Source organism: Manacus candei, unplaced genomic scaffold, assembly GCF_025592945.1.
Source record: "Manacus candei isolate 608988 ecotype Guabito, Panama unplaced genomic scaffold, ASM2559294v1 h1tg000081l, whole genome shotgun sequence".
In the NCBI taxonomy this organism is placed as follows: domain Eukaryota; kingdom Metazoa; phylum Chordata; class Aves; order Passeriformes; family Pipridae; genus Manacus; species Manacus candei.
The window spans coordinates 5,100,620-5,119,890 of NW_026138129.1; the positions used below are offsets into that span (position 1 = coordinate 5,100,620).

The 19,271-nt window shown below is 42.3% G+C and overlaps 1 protein-coding gene across 3 annotated transcripts in view; it reads right to left on the bottom strand.

Moving 5' to 3' along the window:
• FNDC1 (fibronectin type III domain containing 1) overlaps positions 1-19,271 on the bottom strand; it is a 65,091-nt gene that overhangs the window by 35,275 nt on the left and 10,545 nt on the right. For 2 of the 3 annotated variants that reach the window (XM_051811070.1, XM_051811068.1), the window contains exons 2-7: positions 6,925-7,134; positions 6,436-6,534; positions 5,613-5,727; positions 4,374-4,561; positions 3,618-3,725; positions 104-292 (exon numbers count right to left, since the gene is read on the bottom strand). In XM_051811070.1, coding sequence (XP_051667030.1) covers positions 104-292; positions 3,618-3,725; positions 4,374-4,561; positions 5,613-5,727; positions 6,436-6,534; positions 6,925-7,134 — 909 coding nt within the window. Of the gene's footprint in view, positions 1-103; positions 293-3,617; positions 3,726-4,373; positions 4,562-5,612; positions 5,728-6,435; positions 6,574-6,924; positions 7,135-19,271 lie in introns of those variants that run through there. The other variant, XM_051811071.1, reaches the window with a different exon arrangement.

Below are 19,271 nucleotides of genomic sequence, written 5' to 3' on the forward strand. Positions count from 1 at the left end.
AAGTTAGATAGAGTATACAGGAGTTAAGTCAGTAAGAATTAACACAGCCAGGACCAAGGCAAGAATGGGTGAACACGCAACTGGTTCCTGGCTTGGTGCTCACCTGCTGGGATGGCGACACTGAAGGCTTTAGACTGAGGACCTGGTCCCCTCCTGTTTGCTGCACGAATTTTGAAAATATAGCGCTCCCCGGCCTGAAGACCATCTATTATGGCTGATGTTGTAGCTCCAGAGTAGGTGATGGACTTTGCTCCAAATGGCTTGAGAGCCGGGGCGTATGAAAGAATGTATTCTGAAATGATTTGGCAGACGGTTGGAAGGAGGAAACTGAAAACAGTCCTGTTTCCAGCGGACAGACTGTATGGGTAGGATGAATTAGAACGTGCATTACTAAAATTAATACACTAGCAATGCACGCCGAGTCAACAGCTGGAGTATAAAGACATGAGAGAGAGATATATACATATATATGTAGGTAAGTTGAACATCTGTTCATCTTAATAGACAAAACCAAATCACATCAATGACCTAATCACTGAGACAATATGTGAGCTATACCTTTGAAAAAATACATAAGCAACAATGCCCATCGGGGTGAACTGTCATCAAGAGGAGCTGGATGACATCCGTGCGCACTTCCAGAGAAGGTGTGGGGGACATGAGAAAATTATAGCAACAACTCCTGCGCCGTTTGGTGTGCTGCACCAGGAGACCTTGTTTTTTGGTTTTGGACACCAACTAATAAAGGGAAAAAAAATGAGTTCTGAAAAATATAAGTGCTCTAAATCAGAGATAGCAGAGGAAATCTATGAGGAGAAAATGCACTGGAGGCAAAAAACATGTATGAACATTGCCGTGAAAATATGCACTGTCCTACTACTTGTGGAAATCTAGTCTGAAAGACTGTGTGAACGCTAGGTAGTGCAGATCGCTATGATCCAGAATACCTGTTTTGTTATGGCTCACTGACTATGAGCACATTGTATACTTCCCAAAAAAACAGAGAAATTTTGAACTTAATGACTAGCTACTAAGGTATTTGCAATGAGTAACACGTGATCCAGAGAATATTCTTCTAAAACATAACTCGCTCACAATGTGGACAACACACAACTGCATTGCTGATGGTAGCTATATTCACCACCAAATAAGAATGTTAAAATTTTTTCTTTTCCACAGAAATTATTTGGGAGAAGAATAAAACTGTGTATTCACATAACTATCATTCAAAACATCAGTATTAAAATCAGATTACATCATTCATTGCTATTAATTACTTTCTGATCCTAATTTCCAACACACTCTTGACACAGCTATAATTGCACTCTATTGTAAGACCCTAGTCATGCAAAAGTAGTTCTTCCAGTCCACTGTGGTGAAATTCTACCAGTTCCAAAGGCCATATATTCATTTCTCAGCAGTGCTGGAGCCTGAGGGACATCCCCATGAAAACACTGAAGAACTTACTTTAATCTTGGAAACAATATTACTGCAGTCAAATATAAATATTTCCAGCAGAGTCTTTGCTTAAAGGAGTTTTAGCTGTAACCTACAGGTAAAAGTCATGCCTGGATGACTGAGGTTCTTATTCAGAAAAGATACTTCTACCAAAAAATAACATCACTGTGGATTTATTTGCCAAATGGGAGCAATATCATATCTGTACAACAAAATCAAAATCTGATATACCGTGCTTAACTATAGCGAGGGCCAAACACCATGGCAGAGAGAGCAAAGCAAGGTTTTGTTGCTACTTAAGAAACTCGCCCTGCTCTCACCTTTGTTTCGGATTACTGTGATACCTGTGCCCTTTCTTAGCTTTCTGTATTGAAACAAATTTCACCCCTATAGGAATAATTGTGGGCATGAAGACGAATCTTCCCATTATACCCCCAAAAACTGCAGGTAAGATCTCAGACATCTGCAGGCTTCATTTTCTTTTCAAATCCTCTGTAAGATGTATTGGACAAAACCAGGGTTTTGATAATAAATTTCAAGGGCTGCCAGCTTAAAACACAAAAACTTCACACAAAAAAACCCAACAACACATGAGCAATCACAGTACCGTGACGAAAAAACTCTGGAACATAATGGCATCTTTAAAAAGAAGAAACGTATTTTTTCTGAAAATGAGCCCATATTCCTTGTGTTAAGAAATAAGCCAGGCATAGTTCATCAAAATAAAGAAAAAAAATTCATCAGTATTTTATATGCAAATACATTTAATGCTCTCAGTTGAAAAATAAATCAATGTATTAGAAGACATGGTAAGCTTTGAATCTTTTTTCTTTTCTTCTAGGATACAGGTGTTACTTTAATTGCAGAGACACTTGTGTAGCTTCTGATAACTCTCAGATAGCTACTGAAGGACATTTTCTCCCACAATTTTAATATGTGGCATAAATATATAAGGACGGGGTTGAAAACCAAAAGACTTAAAAGACAAAAATTCCTGATTACTACGTGCCATCAAAATGACCATGAAGTGCTAATTCAGTGATTTTATTTAGTCAGTAAAAATATCTTGTCATTTATTTAGTTTAAAAATTGGGCCTTTCCTGTAACACTTCATACTCAAGAAAAACCACAATGTATTAAACACATACAAGCATTCAGCCCTTGAATATTAGGTATCTTTAAAATTATTGTCTTGAATGAATCATCTAATGATTAGCAGACAAAAATGCACAAAGGCCTACGGACTGCTCAAAATTAGGAGCAGATCTCAAATTTGAGATAATGTCCCTGCATGACCCTACTTTAAGAAATAATAATTCTTGGACACTATTGCAGGTCCATTGAAGTAACTGGCAAGACTTCTACTGACTTCAAAAAGGAATGAATTCCATCACCGCCTTGGAAAACACATGGAGTGGGTCTTATATGCAGACACAGTATATTTTCCTCCAGGTCATTGGTTTTTAAATCCTGAGAAGCTACGGCGCTGATAAGGCACCTCCAAAAACTTGTGTAATTTGAGAACACAATCCTGTCAACCACTGAAGAACAGGAGAGGCCAAAAAATCATCCTGTTCATGTTCAGAGGGAAACAGGAAAAAAAATCCCAGAAAGCTTTTTTTTTAATACTATGCAAAAACATCACCACTGACAAATTATCATTATGACTATGTACAATAATGCTGCAGTACACAAAATTTATGCACGATATCTGCTCAAAATACAATTTGTGCTTGCTTCTAAAGCTGAGGCTTTCCTCATAAACTAGAAATAAATCACAACATAAGCCCACTCACTTTCTTGGCAACTACCCAACTTTTCCTTCTTCACCTAATTCTTACAAATCCTTCCAGAAACTTCCTTCTTGAGCTCCATTTCAACTTGTTTATTAATGGAAGAAGAGGTAAAATGTGCATGCATGATACCCCAGAAAGCTCTCTGACATCCCAGGCACAATGGGAGGTCAGAGAGTGACAATGGCTTCTCAGTGGTGCTGTGGAGACTCAGGGCTAGAAGCATGAAAATCTTACTTGGGTATAAGCCATTAACAAGTGAAAAAATCCTGGCACACCAAATGTTCCAGCTTACTGTGGGGCAGCAGTCTGGCTTTGAGAAGATCAGCTCCTTGAGGGAGTTAGAAACCAATACTGATAACTCACCTTTGACTTTTCCTTCACTCTCTGGGAGAGCATCCCAGGATGCTGCTACAGAGGTTGGTTTCCCCTTTAGTGGCCAAACATCCAAATTTTCAGGTGCACTGGCAGGAGCTGTGAAACAGCCAAACGCAGAAGAGGCAATTAAGAAAGGTAAACGAACACAGCACACATCGTTTGCTCCATCTTCTCATAGCAGAGATTACTATATGGCCATTTCAAAGATAAATGTGAAGCACACACATGACTCAGGCCCATGCATGCCTCTGTTTACATCTCTCTCTCTCAGACTACCATAGTGAAATTTTATTCCATATTTTTAGGAACAGGATGTCTGCACAAGACTGCTACTGTGGCTTAGCTGGAATGACATGGTCATTTGGTTGTTAGGGACCACTTCGCTGTACCAAAGGGGCCTGACAGCTTCTCCATGGTGGACAGAGGATTTAAATTTGCTGCCCACAGAGTGGGATGGAAGACATGTTGCTCTTCCCACTGAAGGGGCTCTCCAGCTTCAGGGGTGCAAAGTGCTGACTCATTCCACAGAAATACCCCCTGTTCTTGTCATACCGCAAGAGCAGTCTGGTGTGCTCTCCAGGGCACTACTGCAGGGATTCAGGCAGCAGTACTGAGGTTTTTCCCATATTCCCAACCCTCTGCTGCCCCTGGCAACCACTTATTCTGACTTTCCCTCAAGTCAGCCCTATTCCACAGCTCAAATCCTAAGACCTGTGTTACCCCACAGACCTTCTGAATACCTACCCGCCTCTGGGGTCCGCTGGTAAACAGACACACTCCATTTGCCTTCCTTTTCTCCTTCCAAGATTTGAATGGCAAACTCGTACATAGTGTCTGGCACTAGATTTTCCACCAGTGCCCGCCGGTTGGACACCTGCTTGTAATCCCACCTTGCTGATTCCCCCTTTTCCCGATAGCGAACATTATATTGCCTGGGATCAGAAACACAAGAAAATAAAAATTCACCTGTGGAAACCTAGCATTAGCAGAACCACAGAGGGATGGCGATGCTTTGCCCTCAGCTAGTCCGCTGGGGCTTACTGAGGAACCTACCAAATTGCAAAAAATAAAGTACCACCACCACGAAAACCCAACATCTTTTAAATAAACACATTTGTCTTCTTCTAATGGAGTGTGATCCCTTCCACCCCAAAGGACGGACCACTCTTTCAAGACTCTTACTCAAAATACCCTCTTTCCCCCGGGGAAGTCACAGAGGGCTCCACACCACCATCTCATGGCCGTGAGCACGGCTGGATGGCTGGGAGCCCTTTGCTCCCAGAGCAGAACCGGCTTGGTTCCCACATGTCTGCCTAGACAGTTGCTTCCACAAGGAAACAGAGAATATCTGAAATTATCAGTTTTCCTGCTGTGACCCTCAGGGTATTACCACACCAGGTTGCACAGCTCTTTGGTGTTCCCAAGCTGAGCAACACAATCCAGTGCTTTCAGACCTTTGGCAGTTTCCAGCCCATTTCCCTGTTTGTTGTGGTCTCCATCTGCTGTGGGATGCTGCTGTGAGTCAAGCTCTCTCACCCACAGGAGCCCCTGACCTGCTCAGCCTCAGCGGCATGGGCCTTCTGGAAGGTTAGAGGATGCAGGGTGCCATGATGGGTGTCTTTCCCATTGCAGTGACGTTTCCTTCATCCACAGTATGATTGTCTCAAAGCTGTAGTCTGTTTTGCCAATCCAACTCAAGACCTCACCTCTGTGGGCTGTGCCCTGTTCCCCACTTCTTCTTTCCCCATGGACACGCGGGGATTTGCTGACCATGGTGACATACCAGCATTTGAACTGCAAAATACCCACAGCTGGGGCTGGCAACATTTCAGCACTTACTCAGATTTCTAAATACAACAGTGCTGGGAGGCAAGCTAAATTATTCTCATAACCAACAGTAATTAAATAAATGCAAAAGCATTCAGCAGTGTGTTAGCAGTAGTTCCCCTTCAGTATTCATTTAAAAAACACAGGGCTAACTACCTATTTGCTGCAACCTTCTGTTTTTCGTACAGTGGGTCTGTCCAAGCAACGAGCACAGATTGAGAGGACATAACTCGAACAGTTATGTCGTGTGCCACCTCCACCTCTTCCTCCTCTGAAATGGCAAAACAGAATAGCATATCAATAACAACATTAGATTTCTCATAAAAATCAGTAAATGTCTTCAACTGACACTATAATACTCACACAGCACAGCTGAATTACAAGTACAAGTAGGAGTGGGAAACCAAGTAGATTGATTACTGATGGTATCCCACGGAAACATCATTTCTTTTGTTAGTTGTCTGCCTAAAAGACCAGAGTACTAATATATTTTACAGTCTTTCGATATTCTATCGGCGCCCAAACTATCACTTACAGCAAAAGTTTTATTAACATACTGATATTCATCATTTCTGGCAAACTCACTGCCAGAGCTGCCTGGAGAGCAGAAATTTTGACTTATAAAAAATTTTGAGATTTTAAAATTTGGTTTCATTTTGAAGAGCAATAAAACCTTCTCCAAAAAATTCTTCACAAGGGAGAATTCCTGCATCTTTTATGCTTCAAACAGGTTGTTTGAATTCAACATTTAATTTTTTATGGTATACAAGGCAAAAAAAAAAAGTGAATGAAAAAATCATTACTTTATCAATCCTGCTTGAATTAAAGAAGCAATTGGAGACATCCATAAAGCTCTGTAGCACACAGAGAAAAACCTAGCAGCTCCAGCACCAAAAGACTTGTAGTCTAAAAATCACAAAGTTATCTCTTTGTATCCAATTGTCTTCATTCATGGACAGCAGATGTGAAAGAAACATACCTGTGACTTTTCTTTTAGTTAAAGATGACCTATAGACAGGTTGGCTCCGTCCCTGGGAGCTCCTTGATGGCAGCGAAACCACATGAACTGACTCAGAGGCTGTACATGCAGGGGAAAAACAGAGGCTTTCCTGTCACCCTTTTCATTGAAAAGAAATAATGGGTTTTAGAGTGGTCCCACCACATGCAAGGAGAATCTGGGATATGGCTCTTCTCTCCACCCTTTCCCTCTGCTGTTAATGAGTAATAACACTCATGTCTCTTTAACACAGCATCAAGTTCTTCTACAATTTCTACCCTATTCTTTAGGTAATACCCTACTCCCTGTTAAAAACACATTATAGAATACAATCGTAGGGAGCATTTTCATTTATAGAAAGAAAGCTGTTTGATGGCTAGAACAACATGTGGTCTGTGATTACCTGGCAGCCACAGAGGACTACAGAAGTGTGCTAGCTAAACTGGGTGCTATCAGGGAATTCTAACTCACCTAGTTTTCTTGCTTCCTGGTTTTGTCGTTCTTGCGGCATTGGAGCATAGCTCATCCTTCGGCTGCTCTCTCCATACCCACGGGGATAACCTTGGGATCTGCTGCGTGGACCTCTGAAGCCTGCTCCATAAGGTGGCTTCCACCGAAAAGGTAACTTGCTATCTGGAGACTGGGCACGCACTCTCAGAGGTCTGCTTGGCATGTCCTTCTCTTTAAAAAATAAGCAAACACACACACGAACCCCACTATAGTTATTATGAAGCACATGACATATATAGCAGTCCATGCATGTCTGTCACAAGCACATCTATTAACATCAAAATAAAAAGCATAATTTTATAGCTTTTTATTTTCTTCTATACAACTAAATTCCAGTAACAGCAAGTTTCCAAGCTGGATATACAATACTCAGTGTCTTTTGCCAGGCCCTTCAGACAGACTCCTGCAAAACACCAAAAGTGAAAACATACTGTAACACAAGGACTCCTTCCAAAAATTGGGGATGTCTTGTAGCTTTCCTGTTTAATCTTTTCCTTTTCCTTTTTTTTAATCCCCTTTCTCTAGTTCAAGCACACCAGTACCTTATCTTTTTGGCAAATGCTAAAGTGTAAAATGAAGTACAGAACTGTTTCACTATTTTTAAACTTTCTTTTAGAAAGTAATCCACATTAAAAGCAGGTTCCTTTCCCCTAAATGCATCACTAATGGTTCTGCTCCCCAACAGACTCATATTTAAAGGTCTGTTCTGCATGTGTTTCAACTCCTGACTTCCCAAACTCTCAATATAGGATCCTTTGAGCATCCAGCACTTTAACAGGTACCTTATGCAAGTCAGGTGTTGTTTTTACATTTGCTGGCAAGTTGGCAGCATTCTTTTAAGTGACACTGATGCAAGGATTACTCAAGTATCCAGTTTGGTTCTCTGAGCAGCATCTCCAGTCTTCACGGCATTCTCCATTGCGTATGACCTGCACTATGTTACTGTGCAGGCTGAAAGCAGATCTGATAGCAGGAAGAAAAGGGCTGAAAGCACCACCCAGGACTGAGATCTTTCATACTTGGAGCTATTTTTTACATTTTGCACTCACAGCAAAAAAAACTCACAGGTTTTTCTGTCTTTTCTAGCAATGCAGTTCCACTAAGCACAGAGGTTACACGCTGTATTCACCCCCCCTCACTCACTGGTTATGTCAACCATTGATAACACAGCAACGTCAAGAGAATAAGGTACTGGGGCAGAGACCTGCTAGAGACATGGAAAGACAAAGAAAGACAATGCACCAAAGTACCTGTTCAGGAGCTCATATTTATTCATTACATCACTTAAACATTTTACTTTAAGTATGTATTGATGGTTGCATGTCCCTATATATGCCAGAAGTAGGTATTTTTCCAATATTTCTGCTCAGTAGCACCTTCTATAACCAAAATGCTCACTGATCTTGATCTGTTGACAAGTTTGCATCTTCTTAGACACTCCTAACACACATTCTTCTGTTAAATTACCATTTGGAAAGAATCATAGCAACTCTCAGAGCTATTTGCAGAGCTTCTCTTGAAACCCTGTGAGAAATACAAGGCTTCAGTGTTGATGAGGTGTGTAACATATGCAGGGAACCGCACAGTTGCAGGGAACTCTGCTTTTCTACTGAAATACTGGGCAGCAGCTCAGCATGGTAAACCGTGCCTTTTTGTTTTGCCTACAAAGACATGGATCATCAGTTTAAACACATGGACAGACTTCAGCAGCTTGTCTCTTTTGGTAGTGCTCCTCACCATCTCAGCAAAATGAAGCAGCTATAAAAGCAGATTAATCAGCCAATTAAGCTGATTTTACAGACCTTTTTTTTTTGCCAGAGCAGGGTATATTAGCTGGATCACAGCAGTGGAACTGGTCCCAGGTGTTTAATAAATAATAAATGCCTTTTGCTTGACAATAAATATAGTTGCTTTCATGAGGGTCTCTGACCACTTTCCAAGGAACATTCTCAGTCGTGCACTCTATTAAAAGAAAACACCTGCTCCTAAGTGGTTTCTTGTTTTGGCTTTCCTGAGTAGTTGCACAACACGGATTTCAAAAGCCCGTGAGTCAGTGACTATACAGTCACAGATCCTTCATTCCCAGTACCACCATGGAGAACTGAAAGAGGGCAAAATCCAAGTTGGAACGGACACCTAGACATCTCTTCTCAACCTCCTGTTCAAAGACAAACTATCTCCAACACTGTGTGAGGCCAGACCTGGCTTTCCCTAGCTCGGTCTTCAAAATCTCTCAGGATGAATATGTCACAGCCTCCCTGTGGACCTGCTCCAGGGCTGCACCACCTGCCTATGGTGAAAGTTTTTATCATAGAATTGTTTAGGTTGAAAAACCTGTTTAGGTTAGTTCAACCTGTAATCCAGCACTGCCAAGTCCACCACTAAACCATGTTCCTAAGTGCCATATCTACATGTCTTTTAAATACCTCTGGGGGTGGTAACTCACCCATTTCCCTAGGCAGTCTGTTGCACTGCTTGCCCACCCTCTCAGTGAAAAAAATTTCCTAGTATCCGATTTAAGCCTCCCCTGGCACAACTTGAGACCATTTCCTCTTGTCCTGTCACTTGCCACTTGGGAGAAGAGTCCGACCCCCACCTTGCTATAGTCTCCTTTCAGGTAGTTGCAGAGAGCAATAAGGTCTCCCCTTCTCCAGGCTAAACCACCCCACCACCCTCAGCTGCTCCTCACAAGACTTGGGCTCCAGACCCTTCACCATCTCTGTTGCTCTCCTCTTCCAGCACCTCAATGTCTTTCTTATAGTGAGGGGCCCGAAACTGTAGACAGTATTTGACGTGTGGCCTCACAAGTGCCAAGTACAGGGGCTGATCCCTTCCCTGGTCCTGCTGGCCACACTACTTTTGATACATTTCCCTAATGTCCAACCCAAACCTCCCAAACTGCTACTTGCAGCTGCTGCCCAGCATTAGAATAATACATGGGCCCTGCCACCAAGAAGAAGTGGCTCTCTTGCATCCTCCTGTTAAGTAGTGGCTGCTGAGGCATGCTGCTCTGCCCTCCTGTTTGTCAGATTACCTGCCCCACTCCATCATCCTCTCGTTGTAGCCCATGTGCCATAGGCAGCCACCACCTCCACAGACCTCAACATCTCTCCTGAGTGTGCCAGCCTTGGCCAGAGGGAAGGAACATATCCTCTCGACCAGCCACACTTTCCCAGGCGCCTGTAGTTTTTGCCAGGCTGCAGTGCAAGCACACCATGCTGGTTTCCTCTCAGCAGCCCCATAGGCTCACTGGCCCAGGGTAGCTGGAAGGAACACTGCAGCCCATCAGCTCTGCTTCCCCAGTGAAAGCTGCAGCTTTCATCTGGAACTAAAATATAGAGTTGTAATGGACAAAGGTACAAAAGGAATCAGCCCAGCCAGGGAGCCATATGGAAAGCAGTCAATCTAAAACAAATGTGGTTTTAGGCAAAGGGAAGTTTATCGGCTCTAAAGCTGAATGCAGGGGATCAGCTGAGGTTTTAAAACCAGGGTTTTCCAAGGCTTCCATTACTTTCCTCATGGTAGCACCACACTCTACTGCTCATTTCTGTTCCCATTTCACTAGTTAGTTCCAGTTTCTGTTTATCTTTCCTCATCACAGTTTGACCAGCAGGAATCTGAAGGCATCCAGAACGGAACTATCAGAAATGGTTTAAATGGCTTTGCTGATAACTGCTGATCCATCAAAACCAGCATTTTTGTGTGAAGTCTGTGTCAGACTTCACAAGAAATGGATTTCTCATTAAAAATTAAGAGCTGCCACAAGACCTTGCCACAGCCATCAGTCTGGTCTGGGATAAGGGCCTGAAAGTCAGGACCTTCAGCCACATAGAGGAAGAAGGTGCAGCTGGGCTCACACCTCCTCCTATGAGCACCTGCTGGGCTTCTGTCCTGCCAGGCTTAGCCATGCCAAAAAGACAGTGCTTCCCAGTCAGGACATTTCCCACTCCTTAAGTTCCCCACAGGACATAAAGTCACTGTCTTCTGCAGTCACGGCCCTCGCACATCAGCATTCTCTTGCCCTGGTCTCCTGCTCTTGTCTTGGCTCCGGGAAAGAGTATGGATTTCCACAAAGAGGATAACCCTAGGAGTGTAGAGACTAAGCAACAAAAAAAGCTCACTGTGTACTAAAGACCAGAGAAACCCAAACCAAACCAACAACAATAACAACAACAAAAAACCCCCCACCCACATACACAGAATTGTCCTAAACAAGCTACACTCATCAAGGAAGGGATGGAAAGGGGAAGAAATAAATCCCATGCATCGTTTAAGTCATTCAATTTCCAAAGTAGCCCCTTCCTGTGAGGATACTGAACTCACCAGGAACAACAGCCTTCAACAGTCTTAAAAGAATTAGAAGAGGCTGCCACCACAGGTCAAGCACTATGAGGACACATCCCATCACCTTCCTGCATCACTAGGATACCATTCACTGTACATCTAGGTGCTGGATGTGAACCTGGAGATGGCATGATCTGAACCCGCTCAAAAGACTATGCAGTGGATTTTTGTCACACTGGGCTAAAGAAAGCAAAACCTCTTGAAAAATCAAAGCAAGGGAGACAAGAACAGGTCCAAGAAAAGGAAAAGCAAAATGTCATTTTACCATAACTGACAGACGGGGGAAAGAAAACATCCCATCTTTCTCATTTAGCAATCCACAGAGGAGTGGCTGTTCTCCTCACCTTTACATTTTCTCACTGTTAACTATTGCCATACAGCTATCTGCAAGCCACATCAGCAGAAAAGAAGAAAGAGGACAGATATAATATCACAGGAAAATACTTGCTTTCCACCCAAAAATTAATGCACTGTGTCACTTTGGCAAAGCATTACAGGATATTTTTTTTTAAGTTGATGGTTTGATGCAAGTTCTGTTGAGAAAATATGAACAATTCTACCAGCTTCAATGAGGACTGGACTGGGGCCATCCCAAGAAGTGTTCACTCTGCAGAGATATTTCCTGCAGTCAGTGAGCCAGCTCAAACAGTGCTGATGTGGCCCTCTGAACTGAGATGTGCTAACTGCTCTAATTCCACAAGACCCTGGACTCAATAATTTACTTCAGACCTGTCATGGCACAGAGCAGAGCACTAGCTCTAGTGGGGATCTTCACTAACATGTATAAATGCCTAAGTATATGAGCAGAGAAAGTAGGACAGAAATGGGACCACAAATACACCATCAGGCTTACTGCATCAGTAGGTCCCCTAGCATTTTAAAACACACTGTTAGCCTTGTCCTTATGTGGGCTGATCAACTTTTTTAATGCCTCTAATTTATACTCTCAGTATCATATCTCCACCTGGAAATAAGCTAATCAGTTAAAGCAGTGGAAGTGACATAAATACTTTGTTTCTTGTAGGAAAAAAAAAATCGATCAGCACATTTTCACACACTTCTGCTTGGTGCAGAAACCGGAGACTGGAACGCTTTAGTTCCTGCAAAGCACAATGGAATGTGCGCCATAATTCATTAGGCTCCAGTCAGGAGTTTTGGGCAGAGGATCAGTATCCAGTGGTAATGTCTGATTCAAGGAAACCAATTCATTATACATCTGTAGAGGAGTCACCTGGCATCTGGAGGACATTCTTTAAACTGACAGCGTCAACAGAAATTTCCAGTGCTCCCTTTGAAGAACCCTCTGAATGCTAAGCACAGTGGACCAGGGCATTTTCCAAACTCAGCAATGCATTTCTGCACGATTAATACACGCATTGCGACTTAAGAACAACCAACAATGAGTTATTGAAGACTTCATGTTCTCCCACTGATGCCCATGCACAGGTTTGCTTCTGCACTTCAACCTTTGAAGGGAGCCCTCTAAGGCTCAGCCTCTCTAGCACACCCACTGACTTTGGATACCTCATGTCTGGGCTTCTCCAGTGACCAAACTACTGCGGTAGCAAAAGCCCCCAGAAACACCAAAGGGGCTGTCAGAGCCATGGCCCTGGTCTGCAAACACCCATTCAGCATGTTGTGGAGCACCTGCCTCCGCAGAGAGTTGGAGAAAAGGCGGTATCAGACTGACAACAGCTTCGGGGGCTCCTTGTGGAGACAGAGCATGTGAAAACAGCTGGCAAAGGTATGGGGTTGCCCTGACCATTTCTGACCACCCCCAGGCTGAGCTGGGTGACTAAGAAGCACTTCTGCTATGAGAGCAGGAGGATAAAGGAGTCATAACAAGTGTAATTCAAAATACTTTCCCATTCAGATCCCCTTCTCCTATCCTGACCCTGGACATTACCTCCATTCATTCCATACATGGCAGAGTAATCATGTTCAAAGTCATAACTAGTCTGTGTCCTCCTCTGCAAGCATCATGTCTCCATTATCAAACACATACCCTAAACCAAGATGTTCTTCTAACAGCTCAACATCATTAAGCTTGGAGGGCAGCTCGTGGCTTGACCACGGGTTTTACAAGGCAGAACACCCATGAGCAGTACGGCTCTGTGGGATGCCACAGCATCTGTACCAACAACAGCTTCATCCCTGCCTTTCCTGACACATCCAAATTGATATATGTACATACTTTTACTATGATAGTATCTGGTAGCAAAAAGCATTCGAAATACTATTCCAGACCATGAAAAAGAGCCTGGCAGTTGGTCCATAAATCATAACAACAATTTAATATTTACCCTCAACTGACTTTTTGCTTAACTTACCAACCATATGAACAGCCTTCCATGAGCTCTGCTCCAGAAAAAGTGTGTATTGCTCCCTCGAATGCAGGCAGAGGATTCAGCATTCCCAGTTCCTCTGGGGCATACTCCAGCACTGCCACAGGGACAAAACTGCAACTTTAATCTGGACTTTATTGATTTTCTATTGTTTAAGGCTTTTTAACACTAAAATTTGTGAAAAATGAGATATATATATATATATAATAATAAAGATATTTTAGTAATACGCATGCACATGGAGCCTTCACAATGAGAAAAAGACAAAAAAACCCAATAGTCCAGAAAAATTAAGAAGGTGGTTTGTGAGCTCTCCTGGCTGCACAGTTCAGCCCTTGGGGCTCCTTGTTGCCACCCACATAACATGCATGGTCCAGGCTGCAAAACACATGGTTTACATCAAGCCACTGTTTTAGTTCCTGGAGAACTACAGCGCACTGCTCAGCTCAGCAGCTACTTCTGGGAGAGTAAAACATGAAACCCATTCCAGTAGCAGGCCTCCTGAAAGCTTCCAAGCATAAGGCAGTGAGATGGATATGGATGGATATAGCATAGACTGTAAAATCAGGTATGGTATGTAAGGCTATAACCCCTCTAAAATAAAGTCTTCAGTTGCCAAGAGAAAAGGAAGCAACGTTTAATGAAGAATGTACTTTGTATGTCATAAAAACTTCAACTACTCCCCACTCCCTAATAAGCAAAAAAATGGAAAAAGCTGAACATCTGGCAGACCCAGTTCGGAACTGTTTTTAAAACCAGCTACTCCAAAAGCAGCATTGGAAAAGTCCTTTTATATCTGCTACTCAAACTATCCCTTTGTCTAGATACGTCTCCACCTGGCTGTCTAATACTAACTCACATTGATATTACTCTGTTTCTCTTTGGGATTCTCTTTGATGCATCTTTCAAGGTCCTGATAGTATTAGCTTGCTTACATTTGAAGTATTTGAAGTTCTTCATCTGGTGGAAATAATTTTGTTTCTGGGGGATTGTTCTCTTTGACATGGCTCAACTGTATCAGCCAGAGGTACTGTGAAAACGACTGACAACATAATGATTTTTCTTTCTATGCAGGACAGAGCCACAATTCTGACTCCAGCTGTTCCTTCAGAGTCCAGAAAACAGAGGACAAGAGCACAGCTGGATTAGGTGGTATCATCAGCAGAATAAGGTTTACAGCCTTTAGGTTTTTTGTAACAAATAAAAGTAAAATCTATAATATTTGAGTAAGTTTCAAGTGTATATACAGGTAGCCTCTTAATCTTCGTTTACTGACTTCAAGCCTAACCTTTTCCAAGCTTAAAAATGGAGGGTGTAAGGAGGGACTCGACCTCTGTGGTACTTCGATTTGACCCTAAGTTTCCTGGTTTCAGTGGGAAACTTGACTTTATCATGCCTGTCACTGGAAATTTGGTTTGCAAGAATGGGAACTTACTGATTTTACAAAAAATCAAGTTTATAGTAAAGCTCATCTATTTCTTTTACATCAACAAAGAGGCATGGTGTGAGGTGTCAATGGACCTAATAAAGCCACTGATTCCAAAAAATTCTGTGCATATGCCTTCAACCCCTCATCCTCAGGATAGAGGGGATATTAGTGCTTTTCCCCTGCTGACACTGTACTACCTCACAGGACTCCTGGTTGTCTCAGCTGGTAGCTCCTGTGACACTCAGACTCTTCCTAGTGCACAAGAAACCCACATTTCTTGGCTTCAGTGGATATTCAATTGCAGAAATAGCACAAATATCAACTTACAACATCTTAAGCCCTGTTTCAGAGATAAATCAGAGCCTAAGGGTGCTTTAAGTTGTGCCCTCTGAATTTAATCTGACTGCAATCACAAACACAACAAAAATACAGGATAAAGTTAAAACCGAGATTGTTTTCCTCTACATAATCCTTGTACAGACTGCTCTCTAGCTTTAGTCAGAAGTTCAGTAAGTGGAAAGAAACCTGCCTGAGAAAATCAGAACATGAACCCACAGCAAGCAACTCATGCCATGGCAAGACACTGTATGGAATACAACACACCCCTTCAAAGAATGTGTCTTTCCACACTGTGTTCATGACTGTAGACATCACATCCTTTTCACCTCCAATTTGTTCTTGCATCCATATTCATGTTCTTTTTTTACTCTAAATTGAGGTAACTTTTGTCTTTCTGACAGTCTAAGATGAAGCACATATATTACCTCAAAACCACGTTAGGAAAGTAAAGAGCAAACATAGCATTGCCACAAAGCTAAGAGTCCTACAATTTTGGTTAGTCTCCTCTTTAAAGTAAGGGACACCTGACTCATACTGCTTTTTTATGTACATTTTTGCTGTCAAAACAGGTATGGAAAATACACTGTCCATTGAAGAGAAGAGGTGGACAGAACAGAAGAGAAACCTACCACATAGTTCTGAATATTTGAAAGTCACATTTTCCCTAGGACATCCCTGACTTCCACCTGCATGCATGTGCCATCCTCACACTCTCCTCACAGCCACCACTACAAAGCCTGGGGCCTTTAACAGCATTGGCCCTGGATGCACTCTTTAATCAATGTCAAATCAGCTTGTTGGTGTCACAAGAGGTAACACTCTCCCTACCGTAGAGAACTACGCTTTAAGCACAGTTCACATTGCTTTCTCTAAGTGCAGGAGAAAGTAGGAAAAGAAATATCCCCTGAGAGATTCACAAGGCAGCAGGATCCCCCTGAGCAACTCCCTGGCTCTTCAGGGCAGACCTAAGGGCACCCATGCATCCATGTGTCACAGGTGCCCAGGGCAAACTCATGGGTTTCAACAGGCCCTTTCACTGCAAGGTCCTGGAAAGCAGGGCTCCCCTTTGCTCTCCACTACCCCAGTCTGCTTGTCCCTCAAACATTTTGAAGACTGTCAGGGGTGTGGAGATACTGTAAGTGCCCCTTGGAACCCAGGCAGGATTTTGGCTGCACAAGCCACATGAGCAGCAACAGTTTCATTCTCCTCTTAAAAACTTGGCAATTTTATCTACAACAGCAGCAGTCATGAAGATAATACAAAGCTTGCACCAGGATGGACATTATCCCTCTCATAAAGTACACCGACTTCCACACTGCGAGCAGACACTTCTGAGATATAATGTGTTTCTATATAATGTGTTTCTATATAATGTTTTTCTAATATACATGTGTTTATACAAGAAAGAATTGACCCCTAGTACAAATACACATGGTAAAATCCACCATGGCAATAGGAAGAAATTACATCAGCTGCTAGCACTGCTCCATTTAACTGAAATTTCTGATGGTTTCATGAAAACGTGGAATAAGACAAAATATTTGCTCAGACTGACTTAATCTCAGTGGCTCGCTCATATACTGAGAAGCTGCCACTGAGGAAATGTTTTCTTTAGAGATTTCCACAAGAGGCATGATATGCAGAGCTTTTTTTAAGTTTAACATGAAACTAATACTTCTCCGCCCACAGCTGATGTCCACACAGGTACAGCTAGGTGGGAAGAATGACCCAGCTGTACAGGATTACAGGCCCACAAATGTCCTTCTCTCCAGCACTGACACCAGCATGGAACTTGCACAATGCCACTCTGCCCAGACTGGACATAGATCCTGGTTCTGCAGCCTACCTACACTTATTCTCACCTCCATGCAGGCTTGCAGATGAGCCATCTTATTCCCTCCTAGTTGAACTTCAAAGGATGCCCACAGGTGAAGTAGTAAAAAAAGAGTGAGTATTGTTTCTAGGCTGTCATGCATCCCCTCCACCATTGCTCCCCTCCCCACAGCCTGAGCGAGCTTTGAAGTGGGTTGGCAGGGGACACAAGACAGAGCCAGAGCATGCGCTTCTGTGAGCCAACCTCTGTCCTGCTTCCCACAGGTATGGCCATAGGTCTCCGGTAAGGAAAACACACCTACTAAAATTGCACTGCTCGTTAGGAGGGTAACTAAACCGTGGCGGCATCTTTATTCTGTGCACCTGCATGACTTCTTGTGAACCTAAATCTTCACTCCATTGCTTGCCTTTTACATCAGTGGAATCTTATGAAAGTCAGTGGCATGTTACAGAAGCAGTCAAGTGAAGAGCGAGGCCCTGCTCACTCAAAGGCTGAAGAAAATGTTGTGTATCATTTTCCTGATGGGAGATATGGTCTAAGCCTATGGAAAGTCACAGCAGGCAGCATAGTTCTCTTTCTGCACTAGCTTTCACTCCAACCTCACCACACAGTGGTTACTCACATCCATAAGGCACAAAGCTTCACATGCTTAGTTCATATTATTCACTTTATATGAGAATTTTATTTTTAATTAAATACTCCTATTCAAACACCCAATTTCCATCCAAACTTCTCTCAGCTATTGGCTGCTGGACCTTCATCCTCAAAGCTGGAGAGAAAGGATAGCTTACTCTGTATTGGTTTGTGATGGGAGGAAACTGACAACTCTCAGACACCTTCACCTTTACATCCCTGCTCTGAAAAACCTGTCTTGGGTGCTTTAACAGTCAGCAAATGGATTACATCAGTCATTTGTGGACACAGCAACAAGTGATAACCAAGCCACAACTAGTAAAAACCTCACAGCTTTAAATGTTATTTAGATACCTAGGATTTTGAAAATTCAAAAAAAATGGTGATTTTCCCACACATGGACACCCAAGCAAAAAAAAAAAAGGGGGTGGGAAGATGAGGGGAAGATGATCAGTAAGGTATTTCTGAAATGAAGATTGGGTTTGAATTCAGAGTGTTGGCAGTCTGGATGTTGTGGCTCTGCTTTTAGTTCATTGTTTTATGCATATCACAGACTTCATCAAAATCATCCTCAAGCATCATACTTGCCTGAGGGGAGGTTGGTTAACACCTCTTTTCAAAACCAGCTCAATATATCTAAATTTTCTCCCTTAGCTGGTAAAGTAGCACAGATTTTTTAATCTACTGGAGATTCACATGTTTATGTAAAGTCTTTCCATTCCATCTCTAGTTGAAGTGCACGTTCAAATTTCCACTAGAAACTGCCAAAAATGCCTCGGACGCACAAAGTCAGAGAGTAGGAATTCAGGCTTCATCATGAATTGAAGGGAAAAAAAAGTTAAAACACTTAATTTTTATTTCACATTGCAAACCTTTCACAAATCAGAAAAGTTAGTTTCCCAAGGTAAAGGTTTGCTGAGAACAAAACACAGGCTCAATATTAACCTCTGCTCTTTCATTAATAACTCTCAAAGATTAAGTTTTTTCACAGAGATGTACACTGGAAAATGTACATCCTAAAACAACAGTGTCTTTGTTTCTTCCTCTCCAAAGAAAATGTAATAAAACCACTAAAATGTTATTTATCTACCTGTAATATAAAACTGTTCACAATTCATGTCTTGAAATAATACTAGTCCTGATTCTTCTAAATAACTTTATTCCACATTATTCATTGTAAAATATCTTTCAAAAAGTATATATGTAGCTTTGTACCCTAAAAGGGAAGCTGGTGGTACACACTCCAAGGCTCCTGAAGTGCAAAACTCATACATACTAGGTAAAGTGCATGCTAAGGAAATGGCCAGAATAGTACTATTGCTATTCTTAGGAGCTCTGCATTAGGTTGGGCTCAGATAGGCACAGATCTTCATTATTGATAAAT